Consider the following 27,863-nt stretch of genomic DNA (forward strand, 5'->3'; position numbering starts at 1 on the left):
GTAGAGACCCCATGTACCAGACAGGGAAAACGAATGATGTCATTAGAGTATGGGAGTAATTATTTGATCAATTAATTAATTTGCATAATTAATTTCATATTTAACATCAAAATCACGCCACAACAGACATTGCCCTACTACTCTGTCCATCGTGCAGTACAGGTGTCAAGGTGCTGTTCCCCCGAAGGCAACAGATTCGCATCCTCCCATAGGCATGACGAAGAAGTTATTGGGATTCATCACGCACTGCCACTGTGTCAATGTCCAGTGTTGATGGTTATGTGCCCATTTAAGTCGTACTTGCCAATCTTGTTGTTTTAACATTGGCGTATGCATGGGTCGTCGCCTGTGGAGGCCCATCATTAACAGTGTTCAGTGCACTGAGTGCTCAGACGCACTTGTACATTACAGAGCATTAAAGTCTGATGTTAATTCCTGCATTATTTGGCACCTACCCTCTTTTACCAGTCTGCATAGCCTTCATCCAACATCTGTAATGAGTGGTGGCCACCCACCCCCATGACATATGGGCATGGTTTCACCTCATGTTGAAAACACTCGCCACAGCACTCTTTGAACACCTGACAAGTCAAAAAGGGACAGATACTTAGTTGAGTATGCTCGAACCAAATTTGGCACATATGTATGTTTTGCATGCTGTTGCATGTTCTAATGCATCCTGTCCCACTCTGATGGTCTTAAAATGTGGCGTGTGTGAGTGTGTGTGTGTGTGTGTGTGTGTGTGTGTGTGTGTGTGTGTCTGTGTGTACATGCTAAGGTAACCAGAACTATTTCTCTAAAAAGTTTCATAAAAGGCAAGAGCAGAAAAGCTTTTAAAATAACATGGCTGAAACATGTGGTGTGCTAAAAATTACTCAGCCATCTTTCAGCACACTAGAATCTCTCACTAGAATCTGACAATAGAAAGGTGACAAAAAACAAAATTTTGACAGTTAAAACATGGGGCGAATTATGCTACTAGCATTTCGGCTGAATTTTATCCTTCAACATCTGGTATACCGAAACGCAAATGTAACAGGCACCAATACAAATTGGTCTTTCGATTGGAATTACCCTCTGAGAACACATATAAATAATAATTCTTATATTATGCATATTTATTTTTGTTTTTGTGTGCTGAAGTATTTAAATGTGTTTTAGTATACAAATAAATTGCCAAAACTTCACTTGCCTATAGAATTATTTTTATATAAACAGCACACTCTGCTGTAACAGGGAAAAGAAGGGAACCAGAGGAAAAATGCTCCCATCTGAGCAACTAAAAGGCGACTATGCTTCTCTCTGATATATTGTGACACAAATGTGGGGAACCATATGCCTGAATTCTCATTCCACATTCCTCACCAAAAATTTTGAACGTGAACATATTCGCGATTTTTGTGCTGAAAGAGAGTTGCAGAGAGACGCTCATAGTGGAGGAGGTAGGTGACAGTGCCAATAGGAGAGAAAGAGAGAGGTGATACTGATGGTGAGAGAGAAAAAGTAGCAATGAAAGAGAAATATGGATGCAGATAGAAGCAGTGAGAGAAAAAGAGAGAGGAGTCAGTGGAAATGAAAAATACAAATGAGTGGAGACGATACATGGGCTTTTGAGGTCTGGACTCTCCCAGGTCTGTGAACTTTAACTAGGAGGTATAGGGGAGGGCCCAATTTGGAATGAAATTTTAAATGCGTGTCTACAGAGGAAAAAATAAATTGGGCATGCCAGAGTTTTTGAGCTCCTGGGATAGGGTGCAAACTGAGACAGTGGGAAAGTAAGACAAAAGGAGACAGTGTAAGAGAGAGAGTGGAGACAGTGGCAGTGGGATATACCGTAAAAAGAACAAGGAGGCAGTAGGAGAGAGCCACATATAGACAGTGGCAGTGATAGGGAAATGCCGAATCCTTAACTTCAAAGAGAGACTGGGTAAAAGGATCTAGAATGTTCTATGTTAAAAGAGCACGAATATATTTGCATGGCAAAGTTTTAGGTGAGCAAGGCGGAATGAGGATTGAGGCAGCTTATTTGCCACTTTTCTGTCAGTCTTTTAAAGAGGAGTACATTCACATTCTCTGTGCTCCGCCAGGAGCATTTTTTCGCTGTTCATTGTTAATATTTAAAAAAAGCATAGCTTTACTGCAAAGTGCATTGCCTGCTTATTCTTCAGTTTCTCGAATGAGTAATCACATGTTTTTATAATGAAGTGAGTTCGAAAAAGTCTAAAAATTTCGATGGGAGCGCTGCAAGAGTTGACGAGATGGATTAGCATTATAAAACTGATGGTATACTCACCATGAGAAGACCGCCTTAGTATATCTTTCATAGCGTCAGCTATATCGGACTGCTTGTTCTCGTAAATGGAATTTCACTTGTTCGACGATTTATGCGCTTTAAGACGTTAATAAACAAAGCGATACCCAAGCAACAATTTCATCAACGGAAGATTGTTGTAGTAGTACATTACTTAGCAAAACTTAAGGACGAGATATATAAAACAACATAAAATGTTAATAACTCGCTGGAAATGAATGAAGAAGCATGTTACCAGACGTCTCCCAGTTGTGCATAGAAAGCTGGAGGTCACATGACGTGAGGTCAGCATGACTATAACGACAAATGGGTTGACTCCACAACACGAGACGGTTGAAGGAATGAGAAAAGACAGTGTGTGTCAATCAGCGAGCAGTGGTGGTGTTCGTCACTACAACATGGCCCGGAGACAATATTTGGATGAATTATTGGGAAACCAGAAGAAGGAAGAAGTGTGAAGAATGTAGCTCTGGAGATTTGGTTCTGCTCATAGCATTGATTCGCCTGCATGAGGAGCATTCTGAAACACAGGAAGTATTGCCCAAAGAAGAGTAGACGGTCGATCATGGTCAATTTCAGTAGCAGATTTCCGCTACACTGCGCAACAAGCAAGAAGGCACCCACATCAAACAGTGGTTGCAACTGCAACCACATTTTACAAGACTTCAAGACACACAATATGACGCTCCACATTGGCATGGCGATTGTGTCGAGGTGATCTCTTTGCCCGACGGCCATTTGATTATACTCCGTTGAGACCAACAGGTCTCCTGCAGAACAATACCACAATACCTGCATTGGCACCAGCTGAAAACTGGCCTGGGGAGGTGGGGGGCGATGGACTGAAGGAATGTGACTACACAGTGGAGTCATAAACCAGGCATTGTGTGCAGAGCCAGACGTAATAAAAGTTCACAAGTTTTTCTGTTCACCGATACTGCAAATAGGTCTGTGAACCACTTCCATCGGCCGTCTCAGTTGTATAAGAAACTCCGGCGTCTGAGAAACGTTTGGAGATGGAATCCTTAATGCACCTCATAGCTAGGACTAACAAGTTCCAAGGCACAGGCGATTTAGATAAAGATCTTTAACCCTTTTAACTGCTCTGGACGTGTTAACGCGCACACCTTTATACCTCTCTCTGTGTGCTCTGAACGTGCTTACGCGGGCCACCAGTCTGTGTGCCTGGTACTCTCAACATGTCTAAGCATAGACATATTGAGAGTACCAGGTAGAAGGACTGGTGCCACGCATAGAAACGTCCAGAGCACACAGGGACAGGTTCAAATGCACACACGTTAACACTTTCAAATCAGTTAAAGGGTTGAGATTGTATCTCTTCACTTGTTGCCGTGGGAAGCAACGTGACTTGGGAGTAAAGTCATCTTCCCCCTCCGCAAAAACTAAAAAAAAAAAGCCCAGTAATTGGCAGTTCCTTTTTTTTCCATAGATGCAGGTTTCGTAACTCTTGCCCTGGTTCGACATGGGTTTGTGCTGTCATGTGGGAGTGGAGATTTAGCGCCTCTAGAACAATGCGAGTGGCTCAAGACGGCGAGAAGGCGGTGTCGTTCGTGCACTTCGCGGGAAAACGGAATTTTTTCTGGAGATGTGCAAGTCACTGGGTTGCTGGACTTTGGTCTAGTAAGGGGACTTCTGGTCGAAGGTAGCGCATGTGTTGTTGGCGCTTGGGACCTGTCCTAAGACTGACTTCACTTGCGAATAGTTAAGCTGGAGAGCCTGTGGTGAAGTTCTTACTGTACCGCCAGTGTGACTTAAAACATCTCGGACTACTCGTTTGCTGAGGGCAGACTTATTCGTTTTTATTTTACCGCCGGCCGGTGTGGCCGTGCGGCTCGAGGCGCTTCAGTCTGGAACCGCGTGACCGCTACGGTCGCAGGTTCGAATTCTGCCTCGGGCATGGATGTGTGTGATGTCCTTAGGTTAGTTAGGTTTAAGCAGTTCTAAGGTCTAGGGGACTGATGACCACAGATGTTAAGTCCCATAGTGCTCAGAGCCATTTGAACCATTTTTATTTTACCAGTCTTGACATACGGTATCCTTGTGCGCTCTGTCGTGTAACTGAGCCAAATCGGTCCTTGATATGACCAGCAAACGGATGTGTCACACACTGAACTCTACCGCGCTTTCAGCGCTCTGGTAGAGAGTAAATTGCGCTCCGTGTGCCTGATAGCTGGACCGTGAGATTTTTGCATCTCTTTCGTGGCCGCGACGTATTCACAGGTTCCGCCTCACGTCCCACCTTCGCCGCACCCATCTCGCCAGCTGCAAGTTACATCGCCGCACGAAGCAAACAGGGTAGCGTACTGCTGCTCCAGGATTGTCATGGCGTAAAGATCTCAATCGCCACTTGCTCTCAGCTGCACCTATGTAGTGAAACCACAGTAGATTTAATCACTCAAAGTCTGCTCAGCGTCAGATCAATTCAAATTGCGTCATCCGCATTTTTAGGGCCAGAGTACTTGACTCACTTCTGTCACCCTGGATTCTTGTCCATTGTACTTTGAAACCAATTATTAGTTGTTTACGGTATTCACTCAATACTTGTTTAGCATAAGTTATGTCTGTCATTGTTTTGGGAAAATAAATGTTGTTAGTAAACTAAATTTTGCATACATTTCAATCATTTTTTTATATAGTCCCCACAGGGTTACATTTCACTTATAATAAAATTTACGTGCATTGCAGTATAGGCCTTTCATTATTTTTCCACATAATCACCATTTACCTCAATACGTTTTGTTATCCGTTGGGCGAGACTGTCATTCCTGTGTCATAGACGTCTTCCGCAGTTTTTTTTTTTTTTCAGCCAGCTCTTCACTTCGATTGTTACCTTGTCGTCGCCAGAAAAGTGTTTCCCACGAAGATGTTCCCTCAATTTAGTGGATCGATAATGCTCACTAGGTGCAAGATCGGAGCTGTGAGAAGAGTGGCTTAAAACATCCAAACCAAACGAAGTCAACAACTCTTATGGTGCCTCAGCGATGTTTGGACGCGCGTTGCCATGAAACAGACCGACTACCATTGTCAGCGTCCCACGACGTTTGTTTTGTATGGCTCTGCAAAGTTTCTTCATGATCTCACAATACCTTGCAGCATTTAATGCATTACCCCTTTCCAAAAAAATTAACGAGCCTAACCCCTTTCCTGTTTCAAAACAATGACACTATGATTTTCCTCTCTGTTTGCTGAGTTTTAAATTTTTTGGCTCAGCGAGAATGAGTGTGGCGCCACTGCACACATTGTCGCTTGCTCTCTGAAGTATGGTGATAAGACCGAGTTTCACCTCCTGCCACTATAGAGTTGAAAAAGGCTCGCCTTCAGTCTCAAAACGGTCAATAAATTCACGAGCGACACTGACTCTGTTCATTTTGTGTGCTTCGGTAAGCATCTTGGGCACCCATCGTGCACACAAATTGTAATAATTTAGTCGATCAGTTACGATTTCATGAATAACAGTTCGTGAACTGTTTGGGTAAATTACATGCAGGTCATCAATTGTCGAACGGCGATCAGAGCGAAGATATTCTTCAATTTTCAGCACCACATCATCAGTCACAACAGACGGTCTTCCGCTTTTGTCTTCATCCTGAATTATCGTTCTTCCAGAATTGAAATTCAGTGCCCATTTCGTCACACGTTGCCTTGATATTATGTCCTGTCCATAAACTGACACAATTTCGCGATGAAACTTAGCGGAGTTAATGCTCTTTGCATTTAGGTAGCGAATTACAGCGCACACTTCACACTTGGCTGGAGCCGGAATGAAAACGCTCATCTCTAACAGTCCCCACAACGCCAATCGACGAGCTACTGATTTCTGGAAATGCTCGTTCCTTCCTCTGGCTTCCCGCTACACAGCAGTGATACCAACTTCCCTCACGGACATTGCATGCTAAAGCTACTTGTAACCTTACTTTCCGGATAACCCTCGTACAAGACAACGCACATGTCATGTGGTATTACAGTTTAAGTAACAAGTCATAATCCATACATACAGGCGTTTATGTACTTACAAGTCTAGATGAACAAAAACGGACATGTAATTAGTTGTGTATTTGTAGTAGAACCCATAGCGTTTGTCTGAAGTCAACCAGGAATACCACCCAAAATTTGAAACAGGATGGCTGGGGCCTCCATCCCGCCTAATCCAAGGGCAGTCTTTAAAACAGCTCGAACTCGTTCGGAACACCCCTAGTGTCAATACTAATTTGTTTATTCACCCTTCCATTGAACTTAATCCATCACGTAAAAAGCTAAACTGCAACAGTTCTTTCTATGTATTCTTCTACTGCTAATTTATTTCTCAAGACCATGAAATGTATCTTGTAAAAGATGTATTATTTTTCAGTTTTTAAAACTCTTATGATCAAATAATTAATCTGTAAAAGACATAATATGTATGCAGCGACAAAGGGTAGAGGATGAATATTGGTTGTATATCAAAGGCACTGTGTACTAAACAAGCTGGAAAAATGTATAAAACTCATTAAGTTTTTGGTAAAACAAAATATTCAAAAGCAAGGTCTTCCTCTTCTTGTAACTCACTTCAGATGTTGCCAACGTACCTGAGGGCGCCTGAGCCCCCTCAAAAATTCTCAAAAAAATCACCCAGTATGCCCCCCCCCCCTACTCCCCCCCCCCCCCCCGGCTAACTTTTTATACGTCAGCGCCCCTGTAGGAGCCACGTGTGATTGGGCTCTGTCATTTACCTCTTTTACTGAATAATAATTGCCGTATTGATTTTAAATACGTCTGCGTTCATTGTAGGAACATATAAGTAATGACATATTAATTTTATTGTATGAGTTTTATGATGCAGATCAGTGTGTCAGGAACTGTGCACATATTGTTTGAGACAGAAGTTTCGTTTAAATACTAAATTCTTACAAAGTCCCACCTTTATAATCTTTGGAAGTCCGGACTAATACCTGTTATCACTTTTTACGTGAAAGTCATTTTAACATCTTCACGGTCAAAATCCTTTTAAACAATGATGATGTACCATAGCCACTACTGTCTGATACACCAAAAGAAACATATTAAGCAATGGCTTACAGAATACAATGAAGGTGATTCAATATGACAATATTACTTATTGATGTGTGTTGTGAAAATGACTGGATCGCACCGTTGCATTTGCGACTTGTCTTAACCAAGGCAAACCTTTATTCATGCACCACATACCCCTTGCTCGAATTCATTATTTTTCTTGCTTTATTATCAACCAGAAAGAGAGGATACATTACAACCAGTCACCGCACACAGTACACTATAACAGTCCAACTTTGTTCTGTCATTTTATAAGACCAATAGCCATAAAAAATAACTACTGTTCTTTATTCTCTCAAGATGATGTTTAGCATTTAGTATTTTGTGTACCCAACCTGCCATTTGCATACCAGGAAGTGGCATCAGCACCCTCCATAATAAATAAAATGACAAATTCAGAAGAGGATAAGGTTTAGTATTATCGATTACGGAGCTTCGGTGTAATATTTTATATTTACCACAGAGAGAACAAAGTTATACGGCGACAATGTGTTGTGAAGTAATTGACGTGTTCATTGTTATTTACCCGTGTTTCATTTTTAACAAATCGTTTCTCTGTGTCGGCTAAGTGACTCAAAATTATATCGCTTGAAATAGTGGTCGTCAATACTGATATTCCAGTGCGACATCTCGGGAGGCATACGTAACCTACACAAATTTGTACGTTATGAGCTCACAACAGAGTTGCTATTAACAAGTGCGCGGTAAGTTGGCCGCCCGTCATCAAGTACTCATCGTTTAAAGCCCGCGAAGTGTTCTTGTGTTGTCTGTGTGAGTGGATGATTACTTGATTAATAATAGCAATTGTATTTATATTTAAACAGATTATGTAATACGAGACACGATCACAAATCACAGTTAATAAAATATTCCGCGTTATTACGCTGTGGTCCAATGGATTTCACCTCAAAACCCGACGTTTCGTCCTCATCTGGGGGAGAACATTTCCAAGGGGGGATCGTAGCATTGTTTAATGTCCGTTTCACACTGTAGCTCGCTACTTTTTGTAGTACCCACGTACGTAACTGCACGGAATCCTATAAATTCCAGCTTTTTCCAGCGGTCGGCGAGCATCCTTGGCCGATTTTATGTGATTTTGTATGTTCCTTGTATTTGTGTAGATTACCGCGATTTTCCGCTTTTTCGGGATTTTTTCTATGCGGTCAATCACGTCGTTTATGAATGGCAGGAAACTTCCCACTTCACGAGCGCTTGACGACCGCTTTAATTTCTACACCGTGGTCTTAACCGCTCTTTTCACCTCAGTGAGCGAATAACCATTCTTGAGCAATGCATTGTTGAGATGTTTTAATTCTGAGTCAAGCACCTCCGGTTCGAAAATTTTCCTTACTATATCTGCCAACGGTTTTACGATGCGTCGATTTTGTTGTGGGTGGTGGTTCGAATATCGGTGAAGGTAACCGTCTGTGTGCGTGGGTTTTCGGTAAACCGAGTGGCCCAAGCTTCCATCTTCTTTCTTGAAAACCAGTACATCAAGAAAATTTAATCCTCTGCCTGTCTCTTCCTTAGTAATCTTAATCTTTGAATCGATCCGGTTCAGATGATTGTGAAAAGGATCCAGTTCCTCCCTGCCTTGCCGCCACAGAAAGAACGTATCATCCACGTAACGGAACCACACATTCCATTTCTTGTTTGCAGTTTCCGATGTCTGCTCCTCGAACTTTTGCACAAAGAATTTCGCTAAAACCGGGCTTAAGGGGCTGCCCATAGCGTCATAATACACCTGTTAACAGAACTCTTCGTTCCATTTGTAAACAGTTCTGCAACATTTGGAGAAAAAATCCGATTCAGCTGTTGCAACACTTCATTGAGTGGAACCATAGTGAATAGCGACACCACATCAAAATATATCCACCGGCTGCACCCGTTTGCCGTTTAATTTACTGAAAAAAATGTGCCGAATTCTTGATATACGAATTCGATCTGTCCACATACGGTCGTAATAATGTTGTCAAAAACTTGGCTATCGAATAGGTGGGCGAACCAATAGCACTCGCTATAGGCCTTGGAGGAACATGTTCTTTGTGCACCTTTGGTGATCCATAAAATCTTGGTGCTAGAGCAACTGAATGGAACAGGCTTTTCTGAATGCTCTGTTCGATAGAGGACGTCTTTTTCAGTAGCGTAACAGTTCTAAGAACGATGTCGGTGGGGTTTATACTTATTTTCCTACATGTTTGCGAATATAATAAGTCGTTAATCTTACTATAACAGACGGTCACGTTCAAAACAACCATTGCATTTCTCTTGTCAGCGTGTCAGTTTTATGGAGGCTTCACGCGAGACAATACTCCTACAGCTTCTACGCGGATCTCTTCCAGCCGTAACCTTGTTCCCACTACGAATACCTGCTTCTGCACTGGCTGTTATTTCTCCGTGGGCACAAGTCGTGAAACAACTGCAGAATTTCCTCCCTTGGCAAGCATAGATCTCTCATCGTCAGAACCACCATCCACAACAAAAGCGAGGCATCGTAACAACGAGCAAAAAAAATTCCTGCACCGCGAGTAGTGGCCGCGCGGTTAGAGGCGCCTTGTCACGAATCGGGCGGCCACTCCCGCCGAAGGGTCGAGTCCTCCCTCGGGCATGGGTGTGTGTGTTGTCCTTAGCTTACAAAAAAAATGTTCGAATGTGTGTGGAATCTCATGGGACTTAACTGCTACGGTCATCAGTCTCTGAGCTTACACACTACTCAACCTAAATTGTCCTAAGGACAAACACACACACCCATGCCCGAGGGAGGACTCGAACCTCCGCCGGGACCAGCCTTAGCTTACGTTACTTTAAGTTAGTTTAAGTAGTGTGTAAGCCTAGGAACCGATGACCTCAGCAGTTTGGTCCCATAGGAATTCACACACGTTTGGACATTTGAACAAACGATTGCGAACTAGTGCTGCTTGACGCAGAATTAAATGCATTGCTCAAGAATGATTATTCGTTCACTCAGATGAAAAGAGCGGTAAGACCACCGCTTGGAAATTAAAGCGATCCTCAAGCGCCGGTGAAATCTTAAGTTTTCCTGCCATTCATTAAGGACGTGACTGATCGCATAAAAAAATCCTAAAATAGCGGATCATCGCGGTGATCTACACACCTAGGTGGAAGATAGAAGATCATCTAAATCGGCCAAGGATGCACGCCAACCGCTGGAAAAAGCTGGAATTTATAAGATTCCGTGCAGTTGTGGGAAGGTGTACGTGCGTAATACAAAAAACGCCTGGAAGAGCACAAGGGCAATGCCGAACATGCCTTACAGGCAGGAGACCACCACATTCATTTTTAAAGGGCTCAAGTACTGGCAGCCACAAGCAGATACCATGAAAGGCTACAAAGAGAAGCCATAGAGATTGGAAAATACCCCAGGAATTTCAACAGGGTGGAGGAGGGTGTAAAACTGAATTACATTTGAATTCCGGTACTGAAGGAGATGTGTACCAGTCTTCCACCATGGGATGATAACAACAGCGGACGACGGTAGTCGACAACGGCCAGCTGCACTCGCGTATTCAAAACATGTAACGTCACGCCATTGCGCAGAAGCTCATGGAAGCGGAATTTTGCTGTAGTCAGTAGCGAGCTAGGATGTGAATCGGTCATTCAATAAAGCCACAGTCCTCCTGGGATCTGTCCTCCGCAGATGAGGACGAATTGACAGGTCTTAAGATGGAATCCATTCGAAATGTTCAAATGTGTGTGAATTCTTACGGGACTTAACTGCTAAGGTCATCATTCCCTAAGCTTACACACTACTTAACCTAAATGATCCTAAGGACAAACACGCACACCCATGCCCGAGGGAGGACTCGAACCTCCGCCGGGATCAGCCGCACAGCCCATGACTGCAGCGCCTAAGACCGCTCGGCTAATCCCGCGCGGCGAATCCATTCGACCATGGCATAATAGCCCGGAATATTTTATTAATTCTGACATTTGCGGCCGTGAAAGTTTACATTTTATACGATCACATATGTTTAGCAATTGTTCTGAACATCATTTTTCTTCTACTCACTTTATTCTATTACAACACCCTCAATTTAATTTCATATTTCCTACTACAAAGATGAAAAGGATATGAAGACGACGGTCTCTGTAATACGCGTTATGAATCCACATAACTTCCACGTCAAAATATATTCCATGACAGTCCGTGAGTTGCCAGTACTGGAAGACAAACAAGAAAACTTACCCCTCTCACGTCTTGTAATCCCTCAGTGGCCCGGTGTGTCTCTATCCGACCCGATATTAAGTCGCCAACTTTATTTACGTCACGACCGAATTAAACAGATCTTAAAATACTAATGTCTCTGTACGTGTTTTTATTGCGGAGCAGGAAAGCTACACTTTGAAAGGTGGCTACACTGAGCCACGGCGCCAGAGATTGCGCCAAAGAGTATTATTCAGCCGCCTCCACTGGCACTGCTTGGGTAGAACTCGTAGCAGTCAGTGCTTGTTGAGATGTGCTAGTGAAGAATCTCTGTCGAGGACTCGTAGTAGTCAGTGCTTGTTAAGAACTCGTAGCAGGGAGTGCTTGCTGAGATGTGATACTGAAAAGTTCTTGTTGAGATGTGATAGTAGCGAGTCGGTGTGGAGAGATTGTAATGTCTAGAGTGCTTTTCATCAATATAAACGAAGGTAAAAAAAAATTTTTTTTTCTTTTCTCTCTCATTATTTCAGAGTCCTGAATAATGCGTCATTACAGGTTCAGTCAACAAAGCATCTGGCGTGTGTTCTTGTATTAGAGTGTAATTCTGGGTTACTTGCGCAATTATAGTATTTCTAATTTTTTTTTTATCACGTCAGTATAAATGGTATTTGAAATTTCTTGTCTTATTGAAGAAGAACCGTGCCAGATGTGTACGTTGAGTCATACTTCCACACACAGAACAGTTATACTTGTGCTTTCGTTTCGTAGGTTTTATAGTTGCTGGGGACTTAATTAATTAATTGTGTTAACGAAAATTTTCATTTCATTCTTTGTTGTTGTTCTATGCAGTCAGATTGCGTAATAATACTAGTCAGGGCCAACCGTTTACGAAACAGCGTAATCGGACATGCAGCTACTAAAAATATTTGCATTTTATTTTAATTAAGCCCCCATGCAACTTCTTAAGAAATTCTTAACCTTACTTGACGTATTTGGATTTGGCTGTTACTTGCTAGATGCATATTGTTATGAAATACGGCTTAGAACCGTGAGCCTCAGAAATACTTCATTCGGATCGTTTGACGACCACTGGCTTAAGAGGTAATTTTTAGCTGCCTTTTTAAGTAATTTTGCTTTGTTAAACTCTTTAATCCATTTTGGAAATGGTTTTGTATGTTCATCCTTGTAATTGGAGGCCTGGTGGATTACGGCCGTTCGCTTACGTAAGAAAATGAAACACCTAAAGTCGTCCTTATGATGTCACTTACTGGGTGTTGTGTGATGTCTTTAGGTTAGTTAGGTTTAAGTAGTTCTAAGTTCTAGGGGACTGACGACCATAGCTGTTAAGTCCCATAGTGCTCAGAGCAATTTTGAACCATGATGTCACTTACTGTGCGTCTGCCGGTTTGTCTCTCCAACAGACAACATCACAGTTACAGGTAGTCTGCGTAAACCAGTTACGTTGACCACCTATGCATCGTCTATATGGATGGCGTTAACCACTTCAGCATTAGCTGAGGTCTGAAGATGGTGCATTGAACCACCGGAACTGGTAGCTATACAATGAGTGACATAACTAAATATCAATAAAATTCCTTTAGTTTATGTCTATGGTTACAAACTTTTTGTTAACAGATTACAGATTTCAACTATTGGATCCCCCTTTATTTTCGCTGTTCAATTAATTATTGAAAACTAGTGTATGCCGACATTAGCGACATCTGGTGAACCTACAACACAAACATCTTGTGGCTACTGTACAGCATCTTGTTTTGAGCAGTAGTGCTACTGACAACATGACTCGTGCATATGATGTTATTTATATATATTTCACGATGCTGGTGCTCATTCTGCATTTAACATTTGACGATGCCATTATGGCTGCAGTGCCTCTTCATACTTAAAGCGCACAAGTGCATGTATTTGTCAGCAGTACTTTTCATTATGCTCTATGTATTGTTTTTAAGCTGTAGACAATCTGCGAGTGTATTTATGTTTTTCCCATTCTTTGTTGCAGATCTGATGATGGTCATTATAGACCGAAACCGGTAATCTGTTAACAAAATGTTTGTGACCATAGACCTAAATTAAAAGGAAACTTATCGTATATACGGGTAACTGTTATATTAGCGACAATGTCGCAGCTTGTGTAACTATCAATAAATCGATTTCAAGAAATAATGTGGAAAACCACTTGTGATCAAAGGATTGTCTTCTCAGCCGCAACAACGCTCTCTGTCTCACAGCAACTAGATTTCAGCCAGGTCATCCGCATGAGTGCTAAAAGGAACTCGTTAAACTACGGTTACACAATAAACCAGTCTAATCTAAAAGCCGTTAATTCAACTAAATACCTAGCTATTACAATTATGAACAACTTAAATTGGAAGGAACACAGAAAATGTTGTGGGAAGGCTAACCAAAGACTGCGTTTTATTGGCAGGACACTTAGAAAATGTAACAGACCTACTAAGGAGACTGCCTACACTACGCTTGTCCGTCCTCTTTTAGAATACTGCTGCGCGATGTGGGATCCTTACCAGATGCGACTGACGGAGTACATCGAAAAAGCTCAAAGAAAGGCAGCACGTTTTGTATTATCGCGAAATATGGGAGAGAGTGTCACAGAAATGATACAGGATTTGGGCTGGAAATCGTTAAAAGAAGGCCGTTTTTCGTTGCGAAGGAATCTTCTCACGAAATTCCTATCGCCATCTCTCTCCTCCGAATGCGAAAATATTTTGTTGACACCGACCCAAATAGGGAGGAACGATCACCACGGTAAAATAAGGGAAATCAGAGCTCATTCGGAAAGCTATAGGTGTTCATTCTTTCCGCGCGCTATACGAGATTGGAATAATAGAGAATTGTGAAGCTGGTTCAATGAACCCTGTGCCAGGCACTTAAATGTGATTTGCAGCGTATCCATGTAGATATAGATGTAGATAAAATGGACAATGCAGAATTATAGTTTAACGTCCCGTCGTCGACGTGGTCAACAGAGACGGCACACACACTCGAATCGAGAAAGGAAATCGGCTGTGCGCTTTTCAAAAGAAACCTCCCAGAATCTGCCTTGCGATGATAGAAGGAAACCTAGGAAATCCTTAATCTTTATGGGTGGATGGGGATTTGAACACCGGCCTCCCGAATGTGTGCCCAGCGCCTCACCACTTGCAAGAAACAACTACCGTGAACGTAAGCAAAGTGAATGCTCAAATCCTTCATACGCTTTTAAATTGAATCAGCAGAATAGATAAACATTTAAACCTGCCTACTTTCATGAAAATTTATTGTGCTTTCCCTCTGTAATACAGTGAAATATAAAGCTTGTGCCTACTCACTCTGCTCTTGCCTGATGCAAGCATCTAATGCATGTATTGCCTTACTCACATGCCGAGTTGGACGTTTGAGTGCTTCAACAAGTTTCTGCAACTCGTATTTCTTCCACTTCGGCATTTGGTCCCACAAGCACTGTCACCAACATTGCATTCTCATCCGACCTATTCCATCGCTCACGTGACCGTGTCCACAACAAAATCTTCTACTCCGGCATTTGATCCCACAAGCACTGATGATATTTATATTCCTCTATCGCCAACATTACATTCTCATCCGTCCCATTGCAGCGATCACGCAACCGTGTCGACAACAAAAGCAGTTCGCAGACGAACAGAAGGCATAAGCTCTGTTTGCTGCTAGCGCCTAAGCAGAGAAAAAGCGAACTTCGTTTGATGGTTCACTAAAATGCTGACAACCAGTCGAACACGAGCGGACTCCCGCGAATGCGAACTGAACTCGAACGAATACTCTTCGCTCGCGCTTGTCTACCATTTACACCAGAAAGAATTCTCGCTTGTATGACTTTGCTTGTGCTCGCTCTGGTATAAGCCAGGCTTTGCACAGACTACGAATACCGCTTTGAGTTCATTTAGTTGCACACACGTTACCTACAAACCATTAATATTATAGTAACCCATTAATATTATATTACATTATATTTGTGCTCAGTATTGACAGATCAACAATGTTAAGGAAGTATCAAATGTGATGGACACACTCCAAATATGTAGGGTCTTGTGTGGTCCTCAGTCCCCCTTCGCCTCCTCCTCCCCCCTCCCCCCCCCCCCCACTTTCACAACACATATCAGTAAGTAATATTGTCATATTGTATCACTTTCATTGTATTCTGTAAGCCATTGATCACCTGACCCCCAACCCTATACCACACGTATACAACTCAACTTCGGATCAGTCTTCATGACTTGTGGGTGATAGATGATTAGTAATCGACCTCCATATCCTCCCAACGTTTTTGGTGTTCGTGCTTGTCATGCCACGACAGCTTCGAAATGTGTGTTATACACTGTTATTCAGTAGCGTTGTCAACTATATATAGTATTCAAGTCTCTATGCAGTATAACTATGTTAAACTACTTCTCATGCACAGTCCGTAAAGGAAAGAGGATTGAATCAATAGTACCTGACAATTTCAATTTTTATTGCTGTTTATTGGTAACAAACATAAACAGATATTTTATTACATGGTTTTGTCCAAATATATTACAATCATAACGAAGTAGCTTTTTAATGATTACTGTTCCACCATCAGTATCTGGCGTTTTTAGATTAGGAACAAATGGAAAAGTACTAAGCAAGTTTTCTTTCTTTTCTTAAAAAAAAAAAAAAAAACAATATGGAAAACTAGTATCTGTGCACCTTCTGATAGCGTTCTTCAATGTTACTAAAAATATGCCGTTTGACATGCGGCCTCATAACAATAACAGTCGCAAATATCTTGGTCCTGTCTAATTCAACAAACTACCTGAAAATGTCTACACAGTGACAGTAAATAAGTTTAGCATTAGTCTGAATGAAAAGTAAAGGAATTTACTCTGCTCAAGAGTTCTCTGAGTGTGTGACAAATGGCCCACATTTCTTATGAGAATGAACGACAAATGAACAACAAACTCTGTATATGCCATGCTATGTAACTATTTTATTGCTGTTTTATGTAGGTACTTATTGTCATTTATCTGTATAATTATTTATTATGTTCGTCATTCATTTAACTGCGTGTTTCATTTACCTTGTAATTGCTCTAATAGGAAACTTTCGTTGTTATTGTAACTTGCTTATATATACAGGGTATCCATCTTGCATTAGTTTCTTGTAGATAATGACATCTGTCGAAGTTTGTATTATTGTAATTGTTATTATTATTGCTTTAACTTTGACGACACCGACTGCATGTAAAGATTGTTCAAAGCTGAAATAAAACATTCGTATTTGTACCTGCATTTGTAAAAGTCATACATATCTATTTTGTTTAGTCCCCATGACAGCAAGGGGCAACAAACAGGGTAGGAGCAAATACTTTGCATTCCTGAGTAGGGATTCATTGCCTCAGGTTCTCATGTTCAGTTATGCCTTTCCTAAGGTTCAAAGAGTTCCAAATGTCACAGCTGCGATGGCCAACGCAAATGCGGTTATACTGTATTGAAAATAGCTTCACTGCTATGCCTTCAAATTTAGTAACATGTGAACCTGTACACCTCTCATGCTTTATCACTTGACAAAAAATTCACACTTGTCGCTTGCTAACAACAAGTATATTAATTAATACCTTTGCAGTGTTGTGATGAATCTATAGGAAACTAAGAAAAGAGTTATGTAACTAACGGATCTTTTTTCTTTTTGTTTTACTTTTTCTTCTGTTACAATTGATTCCTTATCAGAATGAGGACTGTTTTCAGAAAAATGATAATTCGAGGGTATCTTTGTAAGATCTTATTTTCTAATACACCAAATGAAACGAAAGTGAAGCAACATATGAAATGCGTGACGAGTCACGTTTCTTTTTGCAGAGCATGTTGATGTCTCTATTCATATAACAATAGTGAAAAGCTTATTACTCAAAATTCCGTGGTAAATTAAAATTTCACTAAGAGTAAATAAATAAATTATTATTAATTAGTATGTTTATGACAAGTATGTACATTATGGATCCTGGATACTAGTCGTAAAATAACTGTATTGGGTGTGGACAGTTATTCTGGTACGCTGTAGCTTTATTGACAACCTTTCAAAATAATTTTGTGTGTATCGTCCCTCTGTCTCCTAAATTTGATGGTTGATGCGCATTGGCTTGAATAACTGCCAGCGACGGAGTTCCGGCGGAAAGGTGACACTGCTGTCGAGGTGGCTGCTGCGCCATCTGTTATGCACTGCAGAAAACGGATGCCGCAGGTAGCGCCGCCAAGACGGCAGCGAGCGTAACTACTAGCAGCGCCACCAAGTGCTGCCCGGACAGTGCTGTGGCCGAGTTGCAAGGTATTCCTGTGGAGCTGTAGGAGGTGCAGGCGCACGCTTCGGTGCGGTACGCGCCCTTGGTCGTCCATTCGCAGCCCGAGGTCACTGCGTTGCCGTCCAGCGTCATCTTGCCGCACAAGTACGTTACGTTCTCAACTGCAACACAGGATGGAGGCTCGATGAGGCAAAACTAACGATTCGGTGAAGAAGTGTCACACTGCAAGCAAGACGCTTAAAAATATACCACGTTTCCTTATTCTAATCTCCATTTCCACCATTTTTTTCACATGAGTACATGAACATATTGCGATGATGAATAGAAGAAAAGTATTTTGGGCATAAAGAAATCATCACTACTGGTCAACTGTAAATCACTATTCATCTGTGTAGGCAATAAGAACACCTGGAAGTGCCACACTCAAGTCTTCAACAGCATTCCTTAAGCCATTGTACGATGTGTGATAGACAGTACATGGTGTACAACAATTGTATACTGGCAGTGCGAATGTCAAAAAGTAATAAAACAGGAAAACCCATAACAGATTCGCATTACGAATCACTTTATTCGAAGGAATGCAGATTGATAGTTTCACCCTTTACTGACCTCTAGTAGAAAAAGTGTCGAAAAACTGTAATAAGCTTCGAATTTTTATAAAATGTATAAAAATGAGAGTTTAGGTAAACAAGCGCCATGCTTCACTTCCAAGTAAACACTGAATGTGCACAGCATCATCTCTCTTATTTCTGGGCATTAATGTAACAAAGAATGCAGTACTGACATCACTGAAAAGAAAATTCCTGTAATTCACTTCAAGAAAATCGACGAGTTTCAGCACTTAATTTGTTGGTTAATGGTAGACGAGGGTTTCCTAGGATGGTAAGATCGTATAGTTTGAACCCCAAAAGTACAAGATATTTGGTTTTATTTCATTATGCAACACAAATTCTAAAGATTTAAACTTACATCACGTTGTGCTGGTTCTTTCTGATCAACAGCTATCGCTTTGTTTGTTACACAAATCGTCGTTCGACCATCCAGATTTACGTTTTCCGTGATTTCCCTAAATCGCTAAAGACAAATGCTGGGCTGATTTCTTTGAAATATCACGATCTGTTTCCTTCCGCATTCTTCCCTAATCCGAGCTGGTGCTCTGTCTCTAATGGCCTCGATGTCGACGGGATGTTGAACCCTAATCTTCCTTCCTCCATTTTTTTTGGTTACATATGGCTTTCCTTTACTTCTTAGCTTAATATCCTACATTATGTTTCTTTTTTTGCCTTTCCTTTCCGTCACAAAGCACTGGACAGAATATATTCAGATGGAAAATAAGTGAACTGAACTACTGCTTGTTGCCGTAGGAAAACGAGCGATAAACGTGTTATATCATGTTTATAACCAGCGTCAGACATGCTCGACACATTCAGCATTCCTCATGTCACCAAGAACGGAATTTACATGCTTCTGCATCAACGAGCCCTGTTCAACAAAGACAGACAGATTTTTTTCCCAAATGTTCGTTATTCCATTTCAATTTTTACATGATATTTTTCAAAGTACTCTGCTCCTGCCTGAATGCACTTTTTGTAGCCATTCTGCCAGGACCTTGAGAATCGCCTCACTTTTCTTGAGCGCTGCTTCCGATTTCTCGAATTGAATGCGCCGAAGCTTAGCCTTTAGTGCCGGAACAAAAACGAAAAAAAAGAAAGGAAATCATAGGATATCGGGGTTGTGAGACGGATGCGTTACACAGGTAATGTTGAATAGAGCCAGAAACTGCGTGACTTGTTTTGCGACGTGAGGCCGCACCCAGTCTGAGAAAGTTCTGCACGTTGCCTTGCAGTGTGCTTCCGCAGTTTAGCCAGTACTGACTGGTAGTATGATGCTGTAACAGTAGCGTGAGCGGGAACGGCATGCTAGTAAATCATTCCAGTCAGTCAAAAAATGTGTCCATCATCACTTTCCCTGCAGATGGAACAACTTCGGCCTTTTTTGGTGTTGGAGAACCTGTCGATTTCTACAATGTGCTGGCTCGTTTACCTTTACGATCATAATGACGCTGGCATGACTCATCGCTGGTGATAATTGAGTCCAGAATTGCATCTGCTCCATTGCAAGGAAACTGGATTCCACTCACACAGCCTTTTGTCAGGGGGCCAACAGACGTGACACTCGACTGGCACAAACAGGGTCGGATGGAGGTGACCAAGCGTAATCGTAAAGACACTGCCATTACCCGCTGATCTTCACTGTCAGTTACAGCAGCTGTGTTGATGCTGAGTTCAGTCACAGCATAAGCCTAAATATTAGGCCCACCTTGTTCAACAGGGGCAAATCGCTGTTCTTTGACGTCCTTGACTACCTAAACACTGTTGCACGAAGCAGTACATCTTCACTGTACGCTTGCTGCAACTTTTCGTAAGTTACAGCGGCTGTCTGGTTTAAACAAACACGGAATTTCATTGAGTCGTACTGCTCCTCTCGGGTCTCCTTCAGTGCTTGGTATGTGAAATGGAAAGAGCGTGTACTAAGTATAGTGTTACTACCAACCTACTGACACGAGAGTGCTGCCGCCTATGGACATTATACATAACAACCCGCTCTTTTCAAATATGCATGGTACAGATGGAAACTATTACGGAAGCTACATGAAAAAAATCAATCTGCCTTTGTTGATTAGTCCTCGTAGTAGAACCTATCTCAAGTTACTATTATTCATGGCAAATTGAGCGGATTATAGAGAAATAAAAGCGAAAATATCAATTTTTTTCGCTGTCAGCAGTTACCGTTCCCAGTTCTCAATTAATTTCCTTTCCTTCATCTTCCATTCGCGGATGGTGCTTCAGAAGAAAGGTTATTATAGTGCAATCAGAGAAGGAAAGTAAGGGGAAAAATTCATGTGGTCGCAAGTTTTTGTACAGTGGTAGGGGTGAGTGTAATGAATAACATATCGAAAATCTTAACTGGCGAGGTGTGAGCGTTGAGCATCTAGAAAACCGCGGCTTCTAGCGAAAACGTTTCAAAGTACAAAATTAAACAACATTAAAGTCCCTACAAAACCGATCATACTCATTTTTTTCTCTATGACTGACAGTTGCCTCACTGCAGTGAGTGGAAAAATAGAGGATTATTAGAAATAATGTTTTAATCGTTAAAATTAATGTATATTGTTAAATAACGTGTGTTAAGAATAGACATTGAATATCTGCACCACATCTAAGTACAGTAGAACCATATTAAAGATAAATTAAGTTCTGGGGGTGTAACAGGTTGGAAAAGCGGGGCTGGAGATTAGAAGTCTGACTAAAAGTAGTTCGCCAGATTGTGCTCATGCACTTCCCTCTTGCATAGATCTGCAAAATGAAGAGCGAGCACGCAATTCCCCCTTCTCTCTACCCCGCTGTGTCACACAAACTAACTGCAGAGTGGTTCACAAAATCATACGGACCCTTTCCTAGATTACGATATGAGCAAGTATGACATGTGGAAGTTTTGGGTGGTCAGGGGAGAATGCACGAATAATCGAAGTGGTTGAGGCCACCTCTCGTGATAAGAGGAAAATCTGCGTTCGAATCCCGGTCCAGCACAAACGTCACTATTGGATCGTATATCTATACATATGATGTCAAAGAATTGGCAGTCAGAGAATGAAGTTCGAAGATATGTAAATAATAAAGTGAAAATACATTAAAATTCAACTATCACTGTCGTTTAATTGCCGAAAACATACACTGAGGTATTCAGGACACCCCGCGCCATCCTAACGAAACCAAAATGGAAATAATACCAAGAGTCAGCTTTTTAAATTTTGCATTCATTTAGTTGTTGTCGCATTACATGTTATGTTAAGTAAACCGATTGTTGTCTAATACTGCTATTATAACTGCTCTCCAAGTGAAATAAAATTCTTGGAGTAAGGCTGTTTTCTGTAACTGTATGTTAATAACCCAGTCTGCATTGTGTGCAAGTAAGAAGGAAACGAAAGACGAATACAAAGATTACAGGTACTTGACGAAGCTGAATCAGAAGAAACGTGTGATAAATCAGATAAAGAATCATCTGATGCGTGTGAAGAATTGGAACATGGATCTAATACAGAGACGGATGGTGACATCAGTGAAATAATCTTTTTAAATTATAGTTTCTATTTGGGAAAAGAAGAATCAACGAAATGGGTGAAGAACCTTCCACCAAGGAATGTAACTACGCGAGCTCAAAGTACTGTTATTCATGTGCCAGATGCGAGAGATGCAACCAGTTGCGAAAGCGATCTTAGGGTGCTTCCTTTTGTTTTGTTGATGAAAGTAGGACGAATGTTCGAAAAAATATATAAACATACTAATGAGTAGGTGAAGCATTTCGGGGAATTCTGCCCGGAAACGAAACACTAAAGAGACAGATATGACTGAAATTAAGGGTTTCAATGAGTTACTGATTTTGGCAAGTTTTTACTGCATGGACATATGAATCTAAAAGATCTGTGGGACACAATTTGTTTTGGAATAGAAGACATTTCACAATTAGATAAGTTTGCACCAGTCACTGTTCTTGTTCAGATGCATAGGATTTGATAGCATTCAGAACAGGCAAGACGGAAAGAAAATACGTAACCCTGACATACCTACTTTACTTTTTCGTGTCCGGAGATTTGTTTCAAAGCCTTTCAGCCCAATGTCGGGCCAAGTCCAATGTTTCTCTCCTCTCAAGCCATAGTTCGTCAAGGGTACACCTTGTGGGGCAGATGGAACACACTGTTAGAAGGTGTTCCATATCCTGAACTTCACCACAGTCGCATTTGTTGTCTCCTTCGTCCTTGTAGCCCCATTTGACTAGGTTTGCTTAACTGGTGCTACGCCTGTTCTGATGCGGTTCAGTGTTCTCCAAATCTTGCAGCTTGATGTACTGCCGCTGGGTATTTCTCGTGAGGCAGGGTAGTCCTTCGGAGGCTCGTTCAGTTCACTAGTGAGAAATCTCTTGCGGGATTTAAGTCTGCTACGTCCACATGAAGAACCATGCAGCGGGTGGCGCTCGTCGAAAATCTGTTTAAATTTTTCTGTATGTTCGTGCGCGATTCTTCGGGATTCAGGAGGTGAGAATCCAGCTGCTTTGTATATTTTCCCAAGTGGAGTGGGTTTCATGAATCCTGTTGTTAGCCTGCATGTTTCATTAAGGACTGTAGTGACTTTTTTGGCATGTGTGGATCGGGACCATACAGGGCATGCATATTCTGCCGTGGAGAAGCAAAGTGCTTGAGCAGTTGTTCGTAATACAGTCGGACTAGCTCCCCATTTACTATTCGTCAGTTTTCTTAAAATATTGTTCCTGGTAGCAACTTTTTGGCCGGTTTTTTCACAGTGATATCTGTATGTCAGTGATCTGTCCAGCACGACACCATGGTATGTTGGTTTGTCCGTATGGTCCAGTTTGTTGCCATTCCAGATGACGTTCAGCTTCCTGTTTGCCTGTTTTGTGCGGAGGTGGAAAGCGCTAACCTGTGTCTTAGAGGGATTTGGTTTGAGGGAGTTCTCTTTATAGTATTCAGACATTACGTGTAGCGAGCTTTCTAATTTCCCTTCTACTTCCTCGAAGCTATTTCCTTGCGCTGTAATGGCCAGATCATCGGCATACAAGAAATGGGTAGTACATTCCGGTGTTGGTTGATCATTGGTGTATGGGTTAAATAGTAGGGGGGCCAGCACACTGCCCTGGGCGAGACCGTTCTTTTGTCGACGCCATCGGCTTTTTTTTCCGTCCAGCATTACATAGACCTGTCTGTTTTGCAGCAGAGATTCAATAATGTTTGTGAACTGATGATCATTAAATGTACAGTACAGTTTTTCCATGAGCTTTCTGTGGTTGACGGTGTTGGTTCAAATGGTTCAAATGGCTCTGAGCACTATGGGACTTAACATCTATGGTCATCAGTCCCCTAGAACTTAGAACTACTTAAACCTAACTAACCTAAGGACATCACAGAACACCCAGTCATCACGAGGCAGAGAAAATCCCTGACCCCGCCGGGAATCGAACCCGGGAACCCGAGCGCGGGAAGCGAGAACGCTACCGCACGACCACGAGCTGCGGACTGATGGTGTCGTATGCAGAACTTAAGTCCACCAATGCTACACCTGTTATTTGTTTGTTTTCAAACCCTTCCTCTATGTGTTCTGTGAGTGCTAGGATTTGACTGGTGCATGATTTCCCGGGTCTGAATCCAGCCTGTTGGGGATTGAGCTTTTGGTCTGCGATATTTGCTGTGCGGTTTAGGATTATTAGTTCGTACAGTTTGTACAGATGGCACAGGAGTGCTATTGGACGGTAGTTCTTCGGTTGACCTGCGTCTTTCCCAGGTTTTAGTAGCGCCACTACCTTTCATTTCCTCCACATCTTTGAGATCTTACACGTTTTTAAGCAATGATTAAAGAGCTGCAGGATCCATTGCTTGGCACTAGGTCCGAGCTGTTTGATCTGTTCCACGCATATATCGTCGATTCCCGCTGCTTTCCCGTTTTTCATTGAGTTCATTCCATGATTAAGATCTTTCATGGTAAATGATATTTCGAACATGCTTGACTCTTGACTCTGAATTCTGCTGATTTTTATTTTCTGACACTTCTTGTTGGGTTGTCCATTTAGTAGGAGCTGATGGGCAATTTGATTGGGTGTCATTGAAGAGCATTGTTTAGCTGTCCAAAGTCACAATTAAGTTTTTTATTAAGTTCCAAGCGACTTTGCTACTGTGGGTCATATCCATTCTTTCCAGCGTTTCGACTCATTTCCTTTGTCTTGATCCACTAATTATTTCCATTAGTGTTTCTCCACATTGGACTACTTCTTCACTAAAAGGGTCCTGTTCGTAAAGCATTTCGTACTCCCTCAGGATGTTCTTTGATTCGACAGAGAGACCTGGGATGAAATGCTCTCTGCAGCCTCGGGGTATGTGTCTTCGAGAAACCTTTTGGAGGGTCTCTACGAAAGTTTGATAATTTTCTGGAATTGGATGTAGATTTGTTATTTCTGCATCCAGTTCCACAGCATATTCTGTCCATTTAGCTTTTTTAAAGTTTAAGCGTCTGCGCAATGGTATTTTCGTTGTTCTCAAAGCAGCGTATATTTGGATTCCGATAGGTCGGTGTTGGGTTTTAGGAAAAGGTGCGTATGCAGTTAGTAAGCATCGGTCTTCCACGTTTGCGCTTACAAAATAAATATCAGGGTTGTATTCGCGCTTCCAGATTTTGCTGCTGAACGAGCATGGTAGCTCGGGATCATGGATCAGGGATAAGTTATTTATTTCCGCCCACTGCTCTAATTTCTGTCCGTTGTCGTCTGTATGTTTGTAGCGCCATGATGTGCTGTGGCAGCTGAAATCTCCTAAGATGAACTGTGTTTTCTGGTTGTTTAAGTTTGGCGGCAAAGTCAAGTTGAGCTTCTCTCCGGGCGGCTCTTATACTGACGTTACGGTGACGGTGCTACACTCGACAGTCAGTAATTCTATGTTATTGTATGTAGTTCTGTTAGTTGATATTATGGCCACCTCAGGTTTCCTGAAGACAGCGCTGCCATATTTAGGATGTGGATTTTCTATGGCTAATTTCATTCCTTCTATTTCTGGTCTTATTGCCCCTTCTTTCTTGTGTGTTTCTTGTATACACAGTATGTCCCATTTGAGCGTGCGGCAAAGTTGTGATACGATTTGTTGTTTGTTTTTGGTGATACCCTCTACGTTTAGGCTTGCAATCGTCAGAATTGGCTCTGAGAAGGGCCCATTCTTTCTGCTTTTCCGGTGTTGGAAGGATTGGCCGTTGTCTTTTATTGAAACGTTTCCGGGGGACGCCGGCATTATCTGACAGACGATTCTCGGTCTCTTATCTCAGATAGCGCACGCCTGGAGGCTCCTTCCTTGTCCCCCTGACACAACGGGAAATATCTGAACTGTTCCAGGCGAACAAGAAAGACACATTGCCTGAATATACTGCAGCGGATGAACAGCTGGTCGCTTTCGGAGGGAAGTGTAGTCTTAGCCAGTATGTGCGAAGCAAGCTATCGGTGAATAGTCCGAAAATTCTAAAGCTCAGTGTTGACAGGACTTGTTACACACACACACACACACTCACACACACACACACACGCGCGCGCGCGCACCACTCCATGAGGTGATACGCCAGTAAACAACCAGCTGGGTCATACAAAATTTCAAACTCGCTGTAAGATGTTTAATTCGCCTGAACAATGCAGCTGAGGGGAGTGGCCACAGTATAACGGCAGACAATTGGTTAACAAGCTGCAGCTTGTTTAAAGAGCTGCTGAAGAAGAAACTCACTTGGACCGAAAACGTTCGTAAAAATGAAACTGAATTTCCTCCTGAATTTCTGAACCTGAAGTAAATAGTAGCTTATTTGGATTTTAAAAGGATTTGACACTCGTCTCATATATGCCAAAAAGGAAAAAGATGTGAGACATCTTTCATCTGTGCACTTCAGTAACAAAACAGACGAGAGCAGAAGAGAGGAAAAGGAAGCCTGAAATCATCACAAAGTACTATTCCACAAAACATTAATCGATACATTGGATGAAGTGTGCGCCACCTACTCCACATCAAGAAAAACGAGACTGTGCAATATCTTCCCGTGTCCTCGATATTTCTGGAATAAATCCTCAAACAGCATTTACTATAAATAACGAGACCAATAATATGGCTAGAAAACCGTTCTTACGAGAACTAGGTATACAGCCAATACAACAAGCTATACACAAGGCAGCAGCTGCATGTCTGCCTGAGTCCATCAAACGAAAAGTAGCCAAGATGACAACACAGGAAGACAAAAACTAAGAACATTCATCAGAAAGACCAAGGCTTGCAAACAGAAATGTAGGCCATGAAAGGAACAAGGAATGAAGTATAAAGCGCCCAAGAAGTAAAGACGTTGTGGGGACGTAGAGACACTGACTCCATCCGCTGCCCTACCGCAGAAAGAACAACTGTGTCTTTGCCAGTCAGTTCTCTGCAGTACGCGCTCCATGCTAGACGCATTGTGTATACGCTGCGAGGATAAAAGTATTCTTAGTAAGTGACGGGAATGCGAATGTTTGTTTATCATCGTAATTGACACGCCTACTCCCCACTACCTACAACGTGAAAACAAAAAATTTTAGTGTGTAATATACAAAAAATGTGTCTGAGTCATATGGTTACAATAGGTAATGACTGTTTCGATGAAGAGCATGCTTCTGATTCGGAAAAAAATACAAAACAGTGTAGAAAACGCAGTACACTGTAACGTTATTTAGGCTTTAAAAGTATGTGACATTTCCAACATCCCGCGCCAGTAACAACATTATAACAGTCGATATGGGTTAAACTGGAAAACAAAGAAAAAGGTATTAATTGTTGACATATAAACCATCTTTGTTTTGTGGACGGATTTGTATTATTTGCCTCTACTGTAGATAGACTTCAACAAGGACGAAAGAATGCAGACCACGTTTGAAAGTAGGCCTGAAAATAAATTGTAATGAGTCAATGATAATGTACAATTAAGACATCGAATGGAAAGGCGTACAGATGTGCAACGAACTCACAAAACCAACTGACGAAATTCTGTGTTTGGAGCACCTGAAGATAATGACTGGGTGGAGAGTGAAGGAAGCAAACATATGAATAGAACTTGAGTGCAGTGTAAGCTTCCGACTGTGACTTAACAGTGAGCAGGACTGTAGCGGCAGCAGCAGGCGCTGTTTAAACTGCAAAGAGCAGACACTTTCTCTTCGATAATCCGAAAGCGTGCCTGAATACCAGTCAGACGTATCAGTGACGTTAAAAAGGGAAATGGCAGAGGTCAATGTATTAATCGCACGTTGCGTTTTCTTCTGTGTGAAATATCTGTGCAAGTTTGTGGTGAAAACAGAGAAATTTATTTATTAACGTGTTGATGGCGGTCAGTGGTAACCAAAACTGGCTGTGGCTGGTGCACATCCTCTAACCTAGGGTTTCCCAAACTGTATTCTTC

The 27,863-nt window shown here is 41.8% G+C and overlaps 1 protein-coding gene across 1 annotated transcript in view; it reads right to left on the minus strand.

Moving 5' to 3' along the window:
- Nucleotides 1–17,766: 17,766 nt before the first annotated feature.
- The window catches only part of LOC124805566, a 146,806-nt gene continuing 136,709 nt past the window's right edge, over nt 17,767–27,863 (minus strand). Inside the window, exon 4 of the mRNA XM_047266132.1 lies at nt 17,767–18,014. Within this exon, the coding sequence (XP_047122088.1) occupies nt 17,767–18,014 (248 nt within the window). The remainder of the gene's footprint in view (nt 18,015–27,863) is intronic.

The sequence above is a fragment of the Schistocerca piceifrons genome, chromosome 7 (assembly GCF_021461385.2).
Source record: "Schistocerca piceifrons isolate TAMUIC-IGC-003096 chromosome 7, iqSchPice1.1, whole genome shotgun sequence".
In the NCBI taxonomy this organism is placed as follows: domain Eukaryota; kingdom Metazoa; phylum Arthropoda; class Insecta; order Orthoptera; family Acrididae; genus Schistocerca; species Schistocerca piceifrons.